The sequence below is a fragment of the Lithobates pipiens genome, unplaced genomic scaffold (assembly GCF_037356315.1).
Source record: "Lithobates pipiens isolate NorthernLeopardFrog02 unplaced genomic scaffold, aLitPip1_a1.2 Scaffold_10, whole genome shotgun sequence".
Classification (NCBI taxonomy): domain Eukaryota; kingdom Metazoa; phylum Chordata; class Amphibia; order Anura; family Ranidae; genus Lithobates; species Lithobates pipiens.
Window position 1 is genome coordinate 16,547,937 of NW_027507686.1, and position 13,002 is coordinate 16,560,938.

General features: G+C 44.7%; 1 protein-coding gene across 1 annotated transcript in view; it reads right to left on the minus strand.

Annotated features, from left to right (window-relative positions):
* Positions 1-211: 211 nt before the first annotated feature.
* N4BP1 (NEDD4 binding protein 1) overlaps positions 212-13,002 on the minus strand; it is a 43,097-nt gene continuing 30,306 nt past the window's right edge. The window contains exons 6-8 of the mRNA XM_077451742.1: positions 7,377-7,484; positions 4,489-4,596; positions 212-553 (exon numbers count right to left, since the gene is read on the minus strand). Of these exons, the coding sequence (XP_077307868.1) occupies positions 232-553; positions 4,489-4,596; positions 7,377-7,484 (538 nt within the window). The 3' untranslated portion in view covers positions 212-231. The remainder of the gene's footprint in view (positions 554-4,488; positions 4,597-7,376; positions 7,485-13,002) is intronic.

Genomic DNA, 13,002 nt, shown 5'->3' on the forward strand with positions numbered 1-13,002 from the left:
CAAGTCCCATGAGACATCGTAAGACCCCGACAATCACAGGTATGATGGGATTTGTAGTTTCACCACAGCTAGAGGGCCGAGGTTGCCTAACCCTGACCTAGACAGATAACACCTTAATGTAAACCGCAACTCAAAAACCAACCTTACAGTTAAAAAAAAAATAGGATTGGTTCAGCCACCGATGTGGCTGCTTCCAAGTTGTACACAAAACTGGTGATAAAATACAGAATTTTAATCGAGGATCATGGCGGACAGAGCGTTGAGATCCCGCATATAAGGGTGAGCGGACAACACCTGGTTGATTTTCTCGATTTGCTCCTTCTCAGGAAATATTTTCGACAGTTGGGCCTTTAGAGATAAAGTCTCGTCATGGCTCCTCTGGGGCGGGAGAGGCGGCCTGTAGTCGGGTAGGTTCGCTATTGCTGGATTGATCTGCCTTGGAGGAAAAACGTTTGCAGGGACACGACTGTGTTTGGCTGCTTCTCTGGCAAGAGGGAAGTCCTGGCTGGAAAAAAACACTCCGCTGTCCGGGGGAAAGGGCACAGACGTGTTCCTGAAAAAGGTAAAAGAGGGGGGGAAGAAAAAGATTAGCCATTATGTAAAATAATTATATAACCGGTCCACTTTATTTCACAAGAACTCATACAGGAAGACGAAAAAAAGCAATGAATACAGTTAGACCTCTTTCACACGGGCTTCAGCTTGTATAATATATCAGAACTCGATATTCACCGGGACCCGTCAATCACTGGGTACACAAGCAGAACGGCAGTCTGCCTATGTAAAGTAGACAAAAGGATGGAATACCTGGTGCGGCACATCCACAGAGTTGTGGGAGGGTGAAAAAGTCAACCACAGCCTGTGCTTCCACCAGGCCACGCCACCAACGCGTTTTGCTCTGTCCCTGCGCCCCCCCCCCCCCCCACACAGCTTAGTCATGGGGATCATGGCCTATCTAAATAAGAACGATCGCCGTTCTGTCCAGAGAGTAGGCATGAATCCTGGGTTCCTGCAAAATAGGGACATGGATCTATGCCTTCCCTTAGTACAAGCCCCTACCCCACAGTGAGAGAGAGGAAAAAAAAAAAAAAAAAAAACCCACACCAGATAGGCACACATTTAACCCTTTGATCGCCCGTTTAACCCCTTCTCAGCCAGTGTCGTCAGTAGAGTGATGTGGAATAGACTCCCTCCAGAGGTGGTTCTGGCCAGCTCAGTAGATTGTTTTAAGAAAGGCCTGGATTCTTTCCTAAATGTACATAATATAAGTGAATACTGACATTTATATGCATCTTTGAGCCAGGGAATATCAGATTTCCTCTTGAGGGATCAGGAAGGAATTTGCCCACCTTTTTCCTGCGGGAAATACAGACACAGCAGCCACACCAGTGCGAGCCGAGCCTATCTGCAGTAGAGAAAAGTGAAGTCGCCAACCTGCCCATTTCTGTCTGGCAGTGAGGTTTGGATCAAAAGAAGTTCAATAGCTGCAGCTTCTGAAGCTTTACACGGAAAGTATTCCACCTGTGAATTTAGCAACCTGCTTTGAGCTCAGCTTTAACAGATCGGTGTGCTTATGAAAAGTAACCTTCCTGTCTGCTGTGCTTTTATGTAATAACTAGACCAAGCAATTTCCTGTGTTTATATTATACACAGTACGGCCCAGAGACGCCATGTACACAGAATTTGTGTCCTGCCAGAGGACGCCTGCCTTTTTATTCTACATTATGTGCCGTAAGAAATAGAAAAAAAAAAAAAAACCCCATACAAAAAAAATAAAAAAAATAAATTAATGTAATAATAATTAAGTAAATATAAATAAGCAGCCAATAAGAGCTTATGTTTAAGGGCTAAGATCACCTTTACAGAAAATCTGTAAAGGTGAACTTACACTGGACCCCTGACCCAAACCCCCCCCCCCCCCCGCCCGCTCCCGTCCTGCTGTCCCGCAATCCCCCCATTGTCAGGCACCGGGACTTCGCTTCACCATGGGATTTGATTTCCTCCCGGCTTTCTCTCCTCTCCTCCAGCGCTTACAGGATGGGCTAGGCAGATTCTGATTGGTCAGCTCTATCCATGCGACAGTGCTGACCAAATAGAATGCCTCTTGTTCGTACATGCTGAGAGGTATGGATAGGAGATTAAGCTGCATTGATTTCAAATCCCTGGACCGGTGAAGCGGCGACCAGGTGTCTGACAGCAGGGGATCAGAGGACTCCGGTACATCGGTACCGGGGGGGTTGGGGAAGGGGTCCAGTGTAAGTTCTCCTTACCTCTAAAAGGTGAACTTACCCTTAAAGCAGAGTTCCAGGCTTTTTATGTCTATTAAAAGTCAGCAGCTACAAAAAGTGTAGTTGCTGACTTTTAATAAACAGACACTTACCTGTTCCACGGTCCAGCGATGCAGCCGAACGGCAGCGTCGCTCCTCTGCCCCTCCTCTCCGTCGGCGCCTCCATTGCCACCGAGTCACGCTGCGCTCCCGGAGTGGACAGGCAATCTCCTGGGACCTGTCACGTGTCCCAGGAGATCGCCTAGAAGGAGGGGCCGCCTAAAGGAGGAGTCGCCTTGGCGGTCCCTGGGTAGAAGGAGGAAGTGGGACAGGAAGTCCGCCCTCCTTAAAAAAATTAAATGTCAAATGTGGCATGTAAGGGGGCGAGGAGTGCTTAAAGTGGAAGTTACATTTTTGGGTGGAACTCCGCTTTAAACTCTGTAAAAATCCCAGCATGCATCTGGTTTTGATTACAAAACCTTTCCAGGTTTAGCCACTTCAGTACTGAGTACTTTCACCCCCTTCCTGCCCAGGCCAACTTTCAGCGCTGTCTCACTTTGAATGACAATTACTCGGTCATGCAATGCTGTACCCAAAACAACATTTTTATTATTTTTGTTTAAAGACAGATAGAGCTTTCTTTTGGTGGTATTTAATTACCACTGAATTTTTTCCTAAACAAATAAAATAAAAAATTATACTTTGGGAAAAACAAACAAACACATGTTCTTAGACTCGGTTACAAAATGTTGTAAATAAGTAATTTTTCTCTTTCACCGATGTGTGCTGATGAGGCTGCATTGATGAGCAGCACTGGTGCTACTGCACTGATAACCAATGCACTGATTAGTGCAGACCACTCCCCGTCAGGAGAGTCTTATTGGTTCTCCTCTACTCGCGCGCTGTCAGCCTGTGTAGAGGAATGCCGATAACTGGCACCTCCTATTTACACTGTGATTGGACACAGCTGATCATGTGGTAAAGAGCCTACTTCATAGGGCTCTTTACTGTGATTGGAGATGCGGTGTGTCCGAGTGACATGCCACACCGATTGGCATCACTGCACCCCCTGGGGGCACACGTGAGCACCTTGTTATGAAGGGCGTCATATGACGTCCAGTCACAATAGGACCACACTCGGCCGTAATTTTGGCCGGGCGAGGTGCTAAAGAATAATCTTTAAAAGAGAAGTATGGGAATATTTTGTATTTGAGATTCATACTTACCTAGGTGGATGCTGCATGGGCCCTGATGCTGCGTTTGTCCCCCCCCGGCGCTTCTACGCTGAAAACCGATCGATCGAACACTGTTGATCGCTCAGCTTTCAGGGCTCCGTGAGCAGAGAGCTACGGACTAAGTCACAGCCCTCTGCTCATCTCCCTCAGCGGTCATTGGAGCACTGAACTGTGGAGGGGCTGATCGCGCCGGCTTAGGCTCTCAACGGCTCGCTGAGAGCCTGAGGCAGGCATCAGTCCAGGTGCCAATGATGCGGTGCCTGGACTGAAATCCATGATGTCAGCAGAAAGCAGGCTCCAACCCGCTCTCTGCTGAAAATGGGTCACAGGAGTGCACAACTAATTGTGACCCATAGGAAAAGCCCAGCCACACGAGCTCAGGCTGGACTTCTCCTTTAAGACATAACCCTTTGAGTGCAACCCACCTGGAGAAATACCTTCATTCTGGATCTAGTGATCTTCAATGTGCAGCCCCTGCCCAGTCATACTTAATCCTGTGTATGGTCTCTCCACAGCCTCATTCATTCATATGATGTGCCCTACTTGTTGGCGCCCTCCAGAGGGTGCAAAGAACATGGCAAGGACAATTCCTGAAGCACAGCTGTGCGGTTCCAGGCAGGATCACTCACTGAAGATCACTGGATCCAAGATGAATGATGTATTCCTACAGGTGGATTGTACCAAGGAGGGGTGGGGACATGCCTTAAAAGCACATCTTGTACCAAAAGGTACTGTTTTTCTTTAGGGTCATATGGGCAAGCTTTGCTGCATTCAGCAACGTATCTGTGAACAGATCTCCCTGCTCAGAGTACAACAGGACAGATGTCTGGAAGGTGGGCAGACTCAAAGGTAGGCAAATGTAAACAGATGCCGACAGGCGGGCCTGACTGGAACACGTCAGTGGACTTTTTATAAAAATTTAGAAAATGTTTCTAGTGAGACAGACAAACAGACAATGAAGCAACGCTAGACTATGAGACTGATACCTGGGCTCGGGCCATGCAGTGAGAAAGTCGTTTAGCTTCGGCCCAAACCTTCCCAGTGGATCATCAGGAAGCATGAAAATGTCACCGACAAACGTGTATTGCAGTATCCTGGAGGCAAAATATTAGAAGACATCATTTAACCCTTTCGCTGCTGGAGCAAATATTTTTATCAACACATGTTAAAACATAAAATTTGATTAGCAGTTACGCAAATATCATGCAGCTAGAAAATTTGCAGCTATGACCTTTTTATCCCATGGGCCTTATGCGTTCTGAAAACGTAGAACGTTTTTGTGGCTTTACATAATCAGAACGAAGTGCACTCCTATGAACCATAGGAGACTTAGCACCAAAAGAGCTTTTAAGCTTTAAGAACATAAATGCATATTTTCATAAAAAATACAAATGAAATTAAAAAGGGAAAGGCTGTTTTTTTTAACCACTTGCCAACCAGCCACGGTAGCAGGTTGTCATGTTCCCGTGAATCCCTGTACCTCAGTTCCTTTAAGAGCCATAGTAGGCACGCGCCTGCTGCACAGCGGGGGACCCTATGCATGTGGCCCGGCGGCCACAATGTCGGCTGCCACCCTTGACCACGGGCACAAAAGCCAGAACGGGGATCTGTGCATGTAAACACAAATCCCCGTTCTGACAGGAGAGGAGAAACAGATCTGCTTTTCCTAATAATTAGGAACAGCGATCTGTCTCCTCCTCCAGTCAGACCCCTCCTCAAGTTAGAAACACATTTAACCCCTTGATCGCCCGCCTAGTGTTAACCCCTTCCCTGCCAGTGACATTTACACAGTAATCTGTGCATTTTTATAGCACTGATCTCTGTATAAAAAGTCAATGGTCCCAAAAGAAAGTGTCAAAAGTGTCTGATCTGTCTGCAGCAATTCCAGGGGAAAAGAAGAAGAAGAAGAAAGAAGAAAGAAGAAAGAAGAAGAAAGAAGAAAGAAGAAAGAAAGAAGAAAGAAGAAGAAAGAAGAAAGAAGAAAGAAGAAAGAAGAAAGAAGAAAGAAGAAAGAAGAAAGAAGAAAGAAGAAAGAAGAAAGAAGAAAGAAGAAAGAAGAAAGAAGAAAGAAGAAAGAAGAAGAAGAAGAAAGAAGAAAGAAGAAAGAAGAAAGAAGAAAGAAGAAAGAAGAAAGAAGAAAGAAGAAAGAAGAAAGAAGAAAGAAGAAAGAAGAAAGAAGAAAGAAGAAAGAAGAAAGAAGAAAGAAGAAAGAAGAAAGAAGAAAGAAGAAAGAAGAAAGAAGAAAGAAGAAAGAAGAAAGAAGAAAGAAGAAGAAGAAGAAGAAGAAGAAGAAGAAGAAGAAGAAGAAGAAGAAACTTTTTTTTTTTTTTAAATTGCAGATTGTCACCATTACTAGTATAAAAAAAAAAAAAGCCAGCCACAAATCTTTCCCCAATTATGTAGACGCTATAACTTTTGCGCAAATCAATATACACTGATTGCAATTTTTTTTACCAAAAATATGTAGAATACATACTGGCCTAAATTGAGGAAAACTTTTTTTTTTTTTATGGATATTAGAGCAAAAAGTTAAAAATTTAATTTTTTCTCAAAATTTTCACTGTTGATAGCTCAAAAAATAAAAAAAAAATCACAGAGGTAATCAAACACCACCAAAAGAAAGCTCTATTTGTGGGGAAAAAGGACAATTTTATTTGTGTACAGCGTTTCACGACCGCGCATTTGTGGCTGCGCTGGCAGGGCGTCAAAAAAAGTCCTGCAAGCAGCTTCTATGCAGCGGTGAATACAACGCTCCTAAAGTGCCCCTTTCCATTGAAATCAATGGGAAGCGCCTGCAAATTGCTTTTGACAGTGGCGCTTTTAACCCTTTTTTTGGCCACTAGCAGGGGTTAAAGGTGCCCCAGTAGCGCTCGAAAAATGCTGGTAAAGCACCGCTAGTTTAAAGAGGAAGTAAACCCTGATGGGTTTACTTCCTCTTTTTTTCCCTGCAAAGGTAAAGCATAATGGACTACTATGCATCGCATAGTAGCTCATTATGTGTCACTTACCTGACACAGGAGCCAGCGAAGTCGCCGCTGTCACCTGTAGTCCGCCGCATCCATCTTGGTTGTGGCGTCTCTCGCAGCTCCGACGAATGACAGCGGAGAAGCCGGAAGCCGCGATGACGTCACTCCCGCGCATGCGCACGGGAGTCGCGTCTCGGAGCTCCGACGCTGCCATTCGCCGGAGCCGCGATGACGTCACTCCCGCGCATGCGCACGGGAGTAGACAAATTTGGCAAATCCATTCTTGGACTTGCCGCATTTAGTGCGCCTGCGCGCCGCTGTCTACGGCGCATGCGCCGTAGACAGCGGTGCCCATTTTCGGGCAAATATCTCCTAAACCATATAGGTTTAGGAGATATTACTTGGACCTACAGGTAAGCCTTAATCTAGGCTTACCTGTAGGTCAAAGTTGTTTGGAAGGGTTTACTTCCATTTTAAGCTGCGCTTTACAAGTATTTTTTGGGCGCTAGCAGTGTGAAAGGGCTCTTAAAGCACTTGGGCTTTCACATTGGGATTGCAGATGAGGCTTCTTTCAATCGCTTTACAGGCGCTTTTTTTTAACGCTAATGCGCCTGAAAAACGCCCCAGTGTGAAAGGGGTCTTAGTGTTAACGCAATTGTTGTTTACATATGTGTTGCAGGTTCAGTTATTTTTAAAAAAAAAAATGTGTTGGGGAGGGGAGTTTTTATTTTTGTTTACTATTATTCCCTGACTTCACAATGTTTTCTTTATCGCCAGTTATTATTACTATCACAAGGGGACTGAAAAGTTCCCTAGAGTTCCAATGCCTAGCCAAAAATAAATAAATAAAAAAAAGTAAAATAAAAAGTTATAAAGTTCTGATTCGATTGGAAAATATGGCCGCTGACCTTTCTTTGATAATCTGCATCCAAGCTGGCGATTCCTCTACAAACTCCCGCAGGTTGTCATTGGTGACAATAATTCCTCTCGTTTTCTCTGCCAAATGCAAGAGGAATCTAAGGATAGAAGGCAAAAGAAATACCAGTTAATGAATTTCATCTGTTTTACCATCTAAAACTGTTCAGGTGAGGACAAAAACAAAACCATACATTAGTTCCCATTTCTTTGCAGTCAGAACAATAATTATCCATGGACAAATCGCCTGGTTACATTTTTTAAAGGGGATTTTACTTTAAATAGTTTGCTTGGACAGAGCTAGTCCAAACGAACGATTTTCTTCACTAAGTGCTGCAGTGTCTCTAAGCACTGTATGTACTGCATGTAACTTCAGCTGCATACAGTACACAGTGCTGGGTTCTGGCTGCGAGAGGAGACTTCCCATCTCACACCCGGAACAAAAAACAGAGTCTGTCTGAGAGGCGCTCAGCCATTCATAGGCAGCTTTGTATTCTGTGAATGAATAAAAAGCTTCTTCTGGATTGGCTGAGTGGGAGGGCAGGCTGAATCACGCTCTCGGACACAGCCAATCAGAGAAAGCATTGTATTTATTCACAGAACACAAAGCAGCCTATGAATAGCTGAGCGCCGTTCAGACAGACTCGTGTTTTTTTTTTTTTCCCTGGGTGTGAGACGGGAAGTCTCTGCCTAACAGCCAGAACCCAGCACTGTGTACTGTATGTAGCTGAAGTTACATGCAGTACATACAGTGCTTGGAGACACTGCAGCACTTAGGGAAGCAAACGGTACTGGTCGAAACTATTTAAAAACACAGACATTTTATAGTTAAAGAATTTAGAGCTGATGTTATGACAGCCGGTTGCAACTAGAGATGGAGAGGGTGGGTGGGATTATGCGACTGTTGTCGCATGACACTTGGCTCTTCTCTGCTACATCCATGGGCTTCATCATGGGGCACCCTAGCTGTCCTGTTCAGTTGCTGAAAGTGATGACAAAAAATAAATAAAAATTGGATTTTTTGGTTTACCTGTACAACCCTTTTCTTGGAGAACATCACAAGACAAAAAAAAAAAAAAAAAAGGTATCATCTCTATTATGAAAAAAAAAAAAAAAAAAAAAAGAAGGGGATGATTTACTAAAAGGCAAATAGACTAGAACTTTGCACAGTTGCAAGAGCAGTTGCTCCAGAGTTTGGTAAATGAGCAGAAGTTCTGCTGACATCCATCATCCAATCATAGGCAAGCAAAAATGCTGTTTTTTTTTTTCTTTGAGTATTCTTTGTAAAAGTGAAACTTTACCTCATTTAATAAGCTCTGGAGAAACTGCACTTTGCAAAGTCAGTTTTGCCTTTAGTAAATCAACCCCACAAAGTCCCATCCTAAGCATAATCTGCCCCATTAAGCGCAGCTTCAGTTTTTGTAGCAAGCCATAACTGCAGGAGGACAGGATCTCTGTGCCCTACGATGTACTCCAAGAAAAGGATTTCACTAAAACCTAAATTGTCTTTATTGTATATCTTAAAGTGGGGTACCCCCTAAAAAAAAAAAAAAAAATTAAAAGTCAGCAGCTACAAATACTGCAGCTGCTGGCTTTTAATAATCGGACACTTACCTGCCCCAGGGTCCAGCGATGCGGGGGAACGAAGCCCCCCCCTCACTCCCCGCTCCGCTCGCGGCGCCGTCATGCATACTGTGGGCACCCGGCTGTGGCTTCACAGCCAGGCACCCACTGCGCATGCGCGAGCGGCGCAGGGCGCCGTGATACGCCGTACAGTCACCTGGGACACATGACAGGTCCCAGGTGAATGTGCGGCGTGAGGGGAAGTGATGTCACCAGCCCGGGCAATGAGGAAGGCAGATTACGAGGGACCCCCTAGCAACCGGTATTTAGAGGAGAGTAAAAAAATTTTTTTTTGCCAATTATTTTTTTTTTTTTTTTTTTTTTTTACGAATTTTAAGCAGTTTTAATTTTTTGGTGGCAACACCACTTTAAGACACTGGGTATCTTCATCTCCATTATGATAGGGATGTTCCAAAGCACTGATTACGAGGGGAGGGCATAATGGCAACAAGCCCCAAACTAAACCAGAACAGGTTAGAACCTCACACAGCAGCCTGGAGAAGACACCCACCAAAGGTAAGCGTCTCCAACGGCTCTAAAGGCCCGTACACACAATCAAACTTTTTGACAACAAACATGCAAATTAGCCGTTTTGGAGCAACATCCAACCGTGTGTACTCTCCATCGGACAAACTTTTTTGGTTTTCATCGGACTTTTGTTGGCTGTGCGAACGGACAAACGTTCTGGCAACAAAAGTCAGATGGAGCAAAGTCTGATCGTGTGTACAGAAAACCATAGGACTTTTGTACAAAGTACAAATACGCATGCTCAGAACCAATGCAAAAGATCAGACAACAATACAGAAGTTGACCAAGGGTGGCAGTAAAGAGCAGAAAAACCACGTGATTTGGTGACCTGTTGTGTGTATGCAATACAAGTTCACGGCCGACGCCCTTTGTACAAAAATCCAAGGGAAAGTTTGTACAAAGTCCTATCGTGTGTATGAGGCTTTACATGCACTTGGTAAAACTTCGCAAATGAAGCTTGAGCTACCGAAGTTTGATAAAGAATAGCCCAGGAGGTACCAACGCTCCTAGTAGGATGAGCCGTTACCAAAAATGGTGGAACTTTTAAGACTGAGAAATAAGCTGACAGATTCATCAAGAGAGTCCCTTCCTTGGGGCTACAGGATTCTGACTGACAAATTACAGTAGATGACTTTAGGTAACACCTGATAGGATGAGCCAAATCCAACATGTGAAGGGCCTTGTTCCTCCCCTCGCGTCTGAGGCTTAGGACAGAAAGAAGCCAACACAACGTCCTGCTGGAGATGGAGCGAAGAAACCACCTTAGGCGAAAACAGCTGAGGCTGAAAAACCATCTAGTCATGGTGGAGTAGCAGGAATGTTTCCTTCCAGGTTACAGCATCCAGTTCTGAAACTGCGTGAAAGCAATGATAACCACAACAAAACCTTCCATGTCAAAAGGAATATCCCAGGTGGGGTCATATGGAGGTTTCTGTAATACAGAAAGTATCTAGTTGGAGGTCCCAGTGGCAACAATGGTTCCAAGAAGATTAACCGGTGGAACAATGCACAATACGCCTTGAACTAAGGCCCGCACCAAAAGAGTATGAAGCAGTCTCTGAAAAAGACCACCAAGGCTGAAATTTGATCTTAGAGCGTACTTTAGACCAGTCCCAAATCAACTCCAGACTGGAGAAGAGCCAGGATGTGGACCAAATTACTTGGGTGAAAACACCAATCCTCGCGCTTGGCAAAATAAGACACTAGCAAAAAAACAAAAAACAAAACCACAAGCCTTAAGCCTTGGCCAGTCTTTTTTGCCAATGTCCAATAGGCCAAAAGGTGTCACCATAATCTATAGCTGTGGTCTCCAACCCCTAGGGCTGGATGTGGCCCTTTGCTTCCTTGCTTTTATCTGGCCCTATTTAATTCACTGACACCAACGAAGGACACAATTTCTGCTAATGACACCAACGATGGGGCACGGTTCCTATTAATAACACCAATAATGGGGCCCAATAACACCAATGCTGGGGCAAAATGTCTTCCAATGACACCAAAGATGGGGCACAAATCCTACCAATAATGAGGGATGGTTTACTCCCAGTGGCCACATTCCGGCCCCCTAAAGCATGGGTGCTCAACCTGTGGCCCTCCAGCTGTTGCAAAACTACAAGTCCCATGAGGCACTGCAAGGCTGAAAAGTTACAAGCGTGGCTCCCAAAAGCAAAAGCATGATGGGGCTTGTAGTTCTGCAACAGCTGGAGGGCCACAAGTTGAGCACCCATGCCCTAAAGTCTGAAGGACAGTAAATAGGCCCTTTGTTTAGAAAGTTTGAAGACCCCTGATCTATAGTAATGAAGATGAGGATGCCCTGTGTGCTGGGAGGTACGCTAAAGAAAACCTGATACTTCAGGAGGAGCATGCGACTTGCTCCCCTTCCTGTCATGTGCAGCGTAGGTGCTGGGCGACTGGCCCAACACTGTTACATGGGGGAAGGAGATGGCTTTTAGCTATGCATGAGCTCCAAATTCAGCAACTCCGGTTACATAAGACTTATTTTCCTTCCTCCAGCAGCTATAACAGAGCAGCAGGGAAAAAAAAAAAAAAAGGCAAATAGCATGTACTCATGAGGAGTGGGGCACTAACGTAGACCTGTTTATTTAGTTTACCCTACACTCCCCATATAAAAGTTTCAATGACAAAGTGCAAGTGGTACTTAAAGTGGAACTAAACCCTCTTATCGTTTTCAGCCAAGGAAGCTGCCATCTTGGCCTCTGTCCGATCTGCAGTGCTGCACGTCATCTGTTAGGACTCCAGCCATTTGGTGATTTGACAACTTGGTTGAGCGCACAAGCAAATATGACAGTTACAGTCCAGAACATGTGGTGGTAATGTAATTTTTTTTGGAACGGTTAGGCCTCGTTCACAGTATGGGGCTGAGACATCAGCTTTTCTGAATGCATTTTGCAAGGGTTCAAAGAAAACAATGGTTTTCTATGTGCCCTGTAAAGTGCAGGCAGTTTTCTGCACGGGGGAAAAAAAAACTGACATGAAATCCCTACATCAGATAACCTCCTAGGAGAAGGTCTCTCCCGTGGCCAGGGCCGCTGATAAGCCAGTAAGACTGGCCCTGTTGTACCGGGCCCAGCCACCAGGGGGGGCCCAGGCAATATAAACAGGGATGAAAGAATGCATAGTAACTAATTAAAAAAAAAAAAAACGAAAAAAAAAAAGTGTAGCCCTCCCCTTCTTCAGCCTCACCTTTAACTGTAAACAATGCTGGAGTGGGGCTGAATGGGGGAGAGCCAGGAGGGAGACACAAGGACATATGACTAGAGCTATACAAGTTCTGCAGGTAACAGGATCTGGAGCACAGTTACATGTAACTGGCCGGCTGCAGTGTCTTCCAGATATCTATGTGATCAGCCAGTGTACAGGTTATCGATCAGCCTCCCCTCCCTCTTGTCTTGCTGGTTACTTTTTTTTTATCTGCCTAACCTGACCTGCACATTGCCTGATCACACTGATAAGATTCCTGGAAGACTCTGCAGCAGCTTTTAACCATTTCAGCTTATAATCAACTATTTAGCCAGAGCTCTGTGTGTGCTGCACAGATTGTTTGATATTTTAATTATTTTTTGGAGAAGGATTTACTTCTGAATCAGGCTAGAAGCTTCACAGACCCATTAACTGGTTACTGTCCTCAGTAATCCTGACCAGTTCACTGTTTGGAAGAAAATTTGTATTTTGGAAATTGGATGTGAAGCTGTCTTCTGTCACTTGGTTGTACTTTCAAAGAAAAATCACTGACTTTATTTTGCAGAGGTGGTTTAAATAGAGTGGATCAGCCCTGTGATACTATATACTTGTACACTGGGTTCAGCCATAAACGGAGTCTCTGACCATCTCCTGAATCAATCATGTCTGCGATCCCTAACCATCTCCTGTACTATGTATGCAGTCTCTGATCATCTCCTGTACTATGTATGCAGTCTCTGATCATCTCCTGTACTATGTATGCAGTCT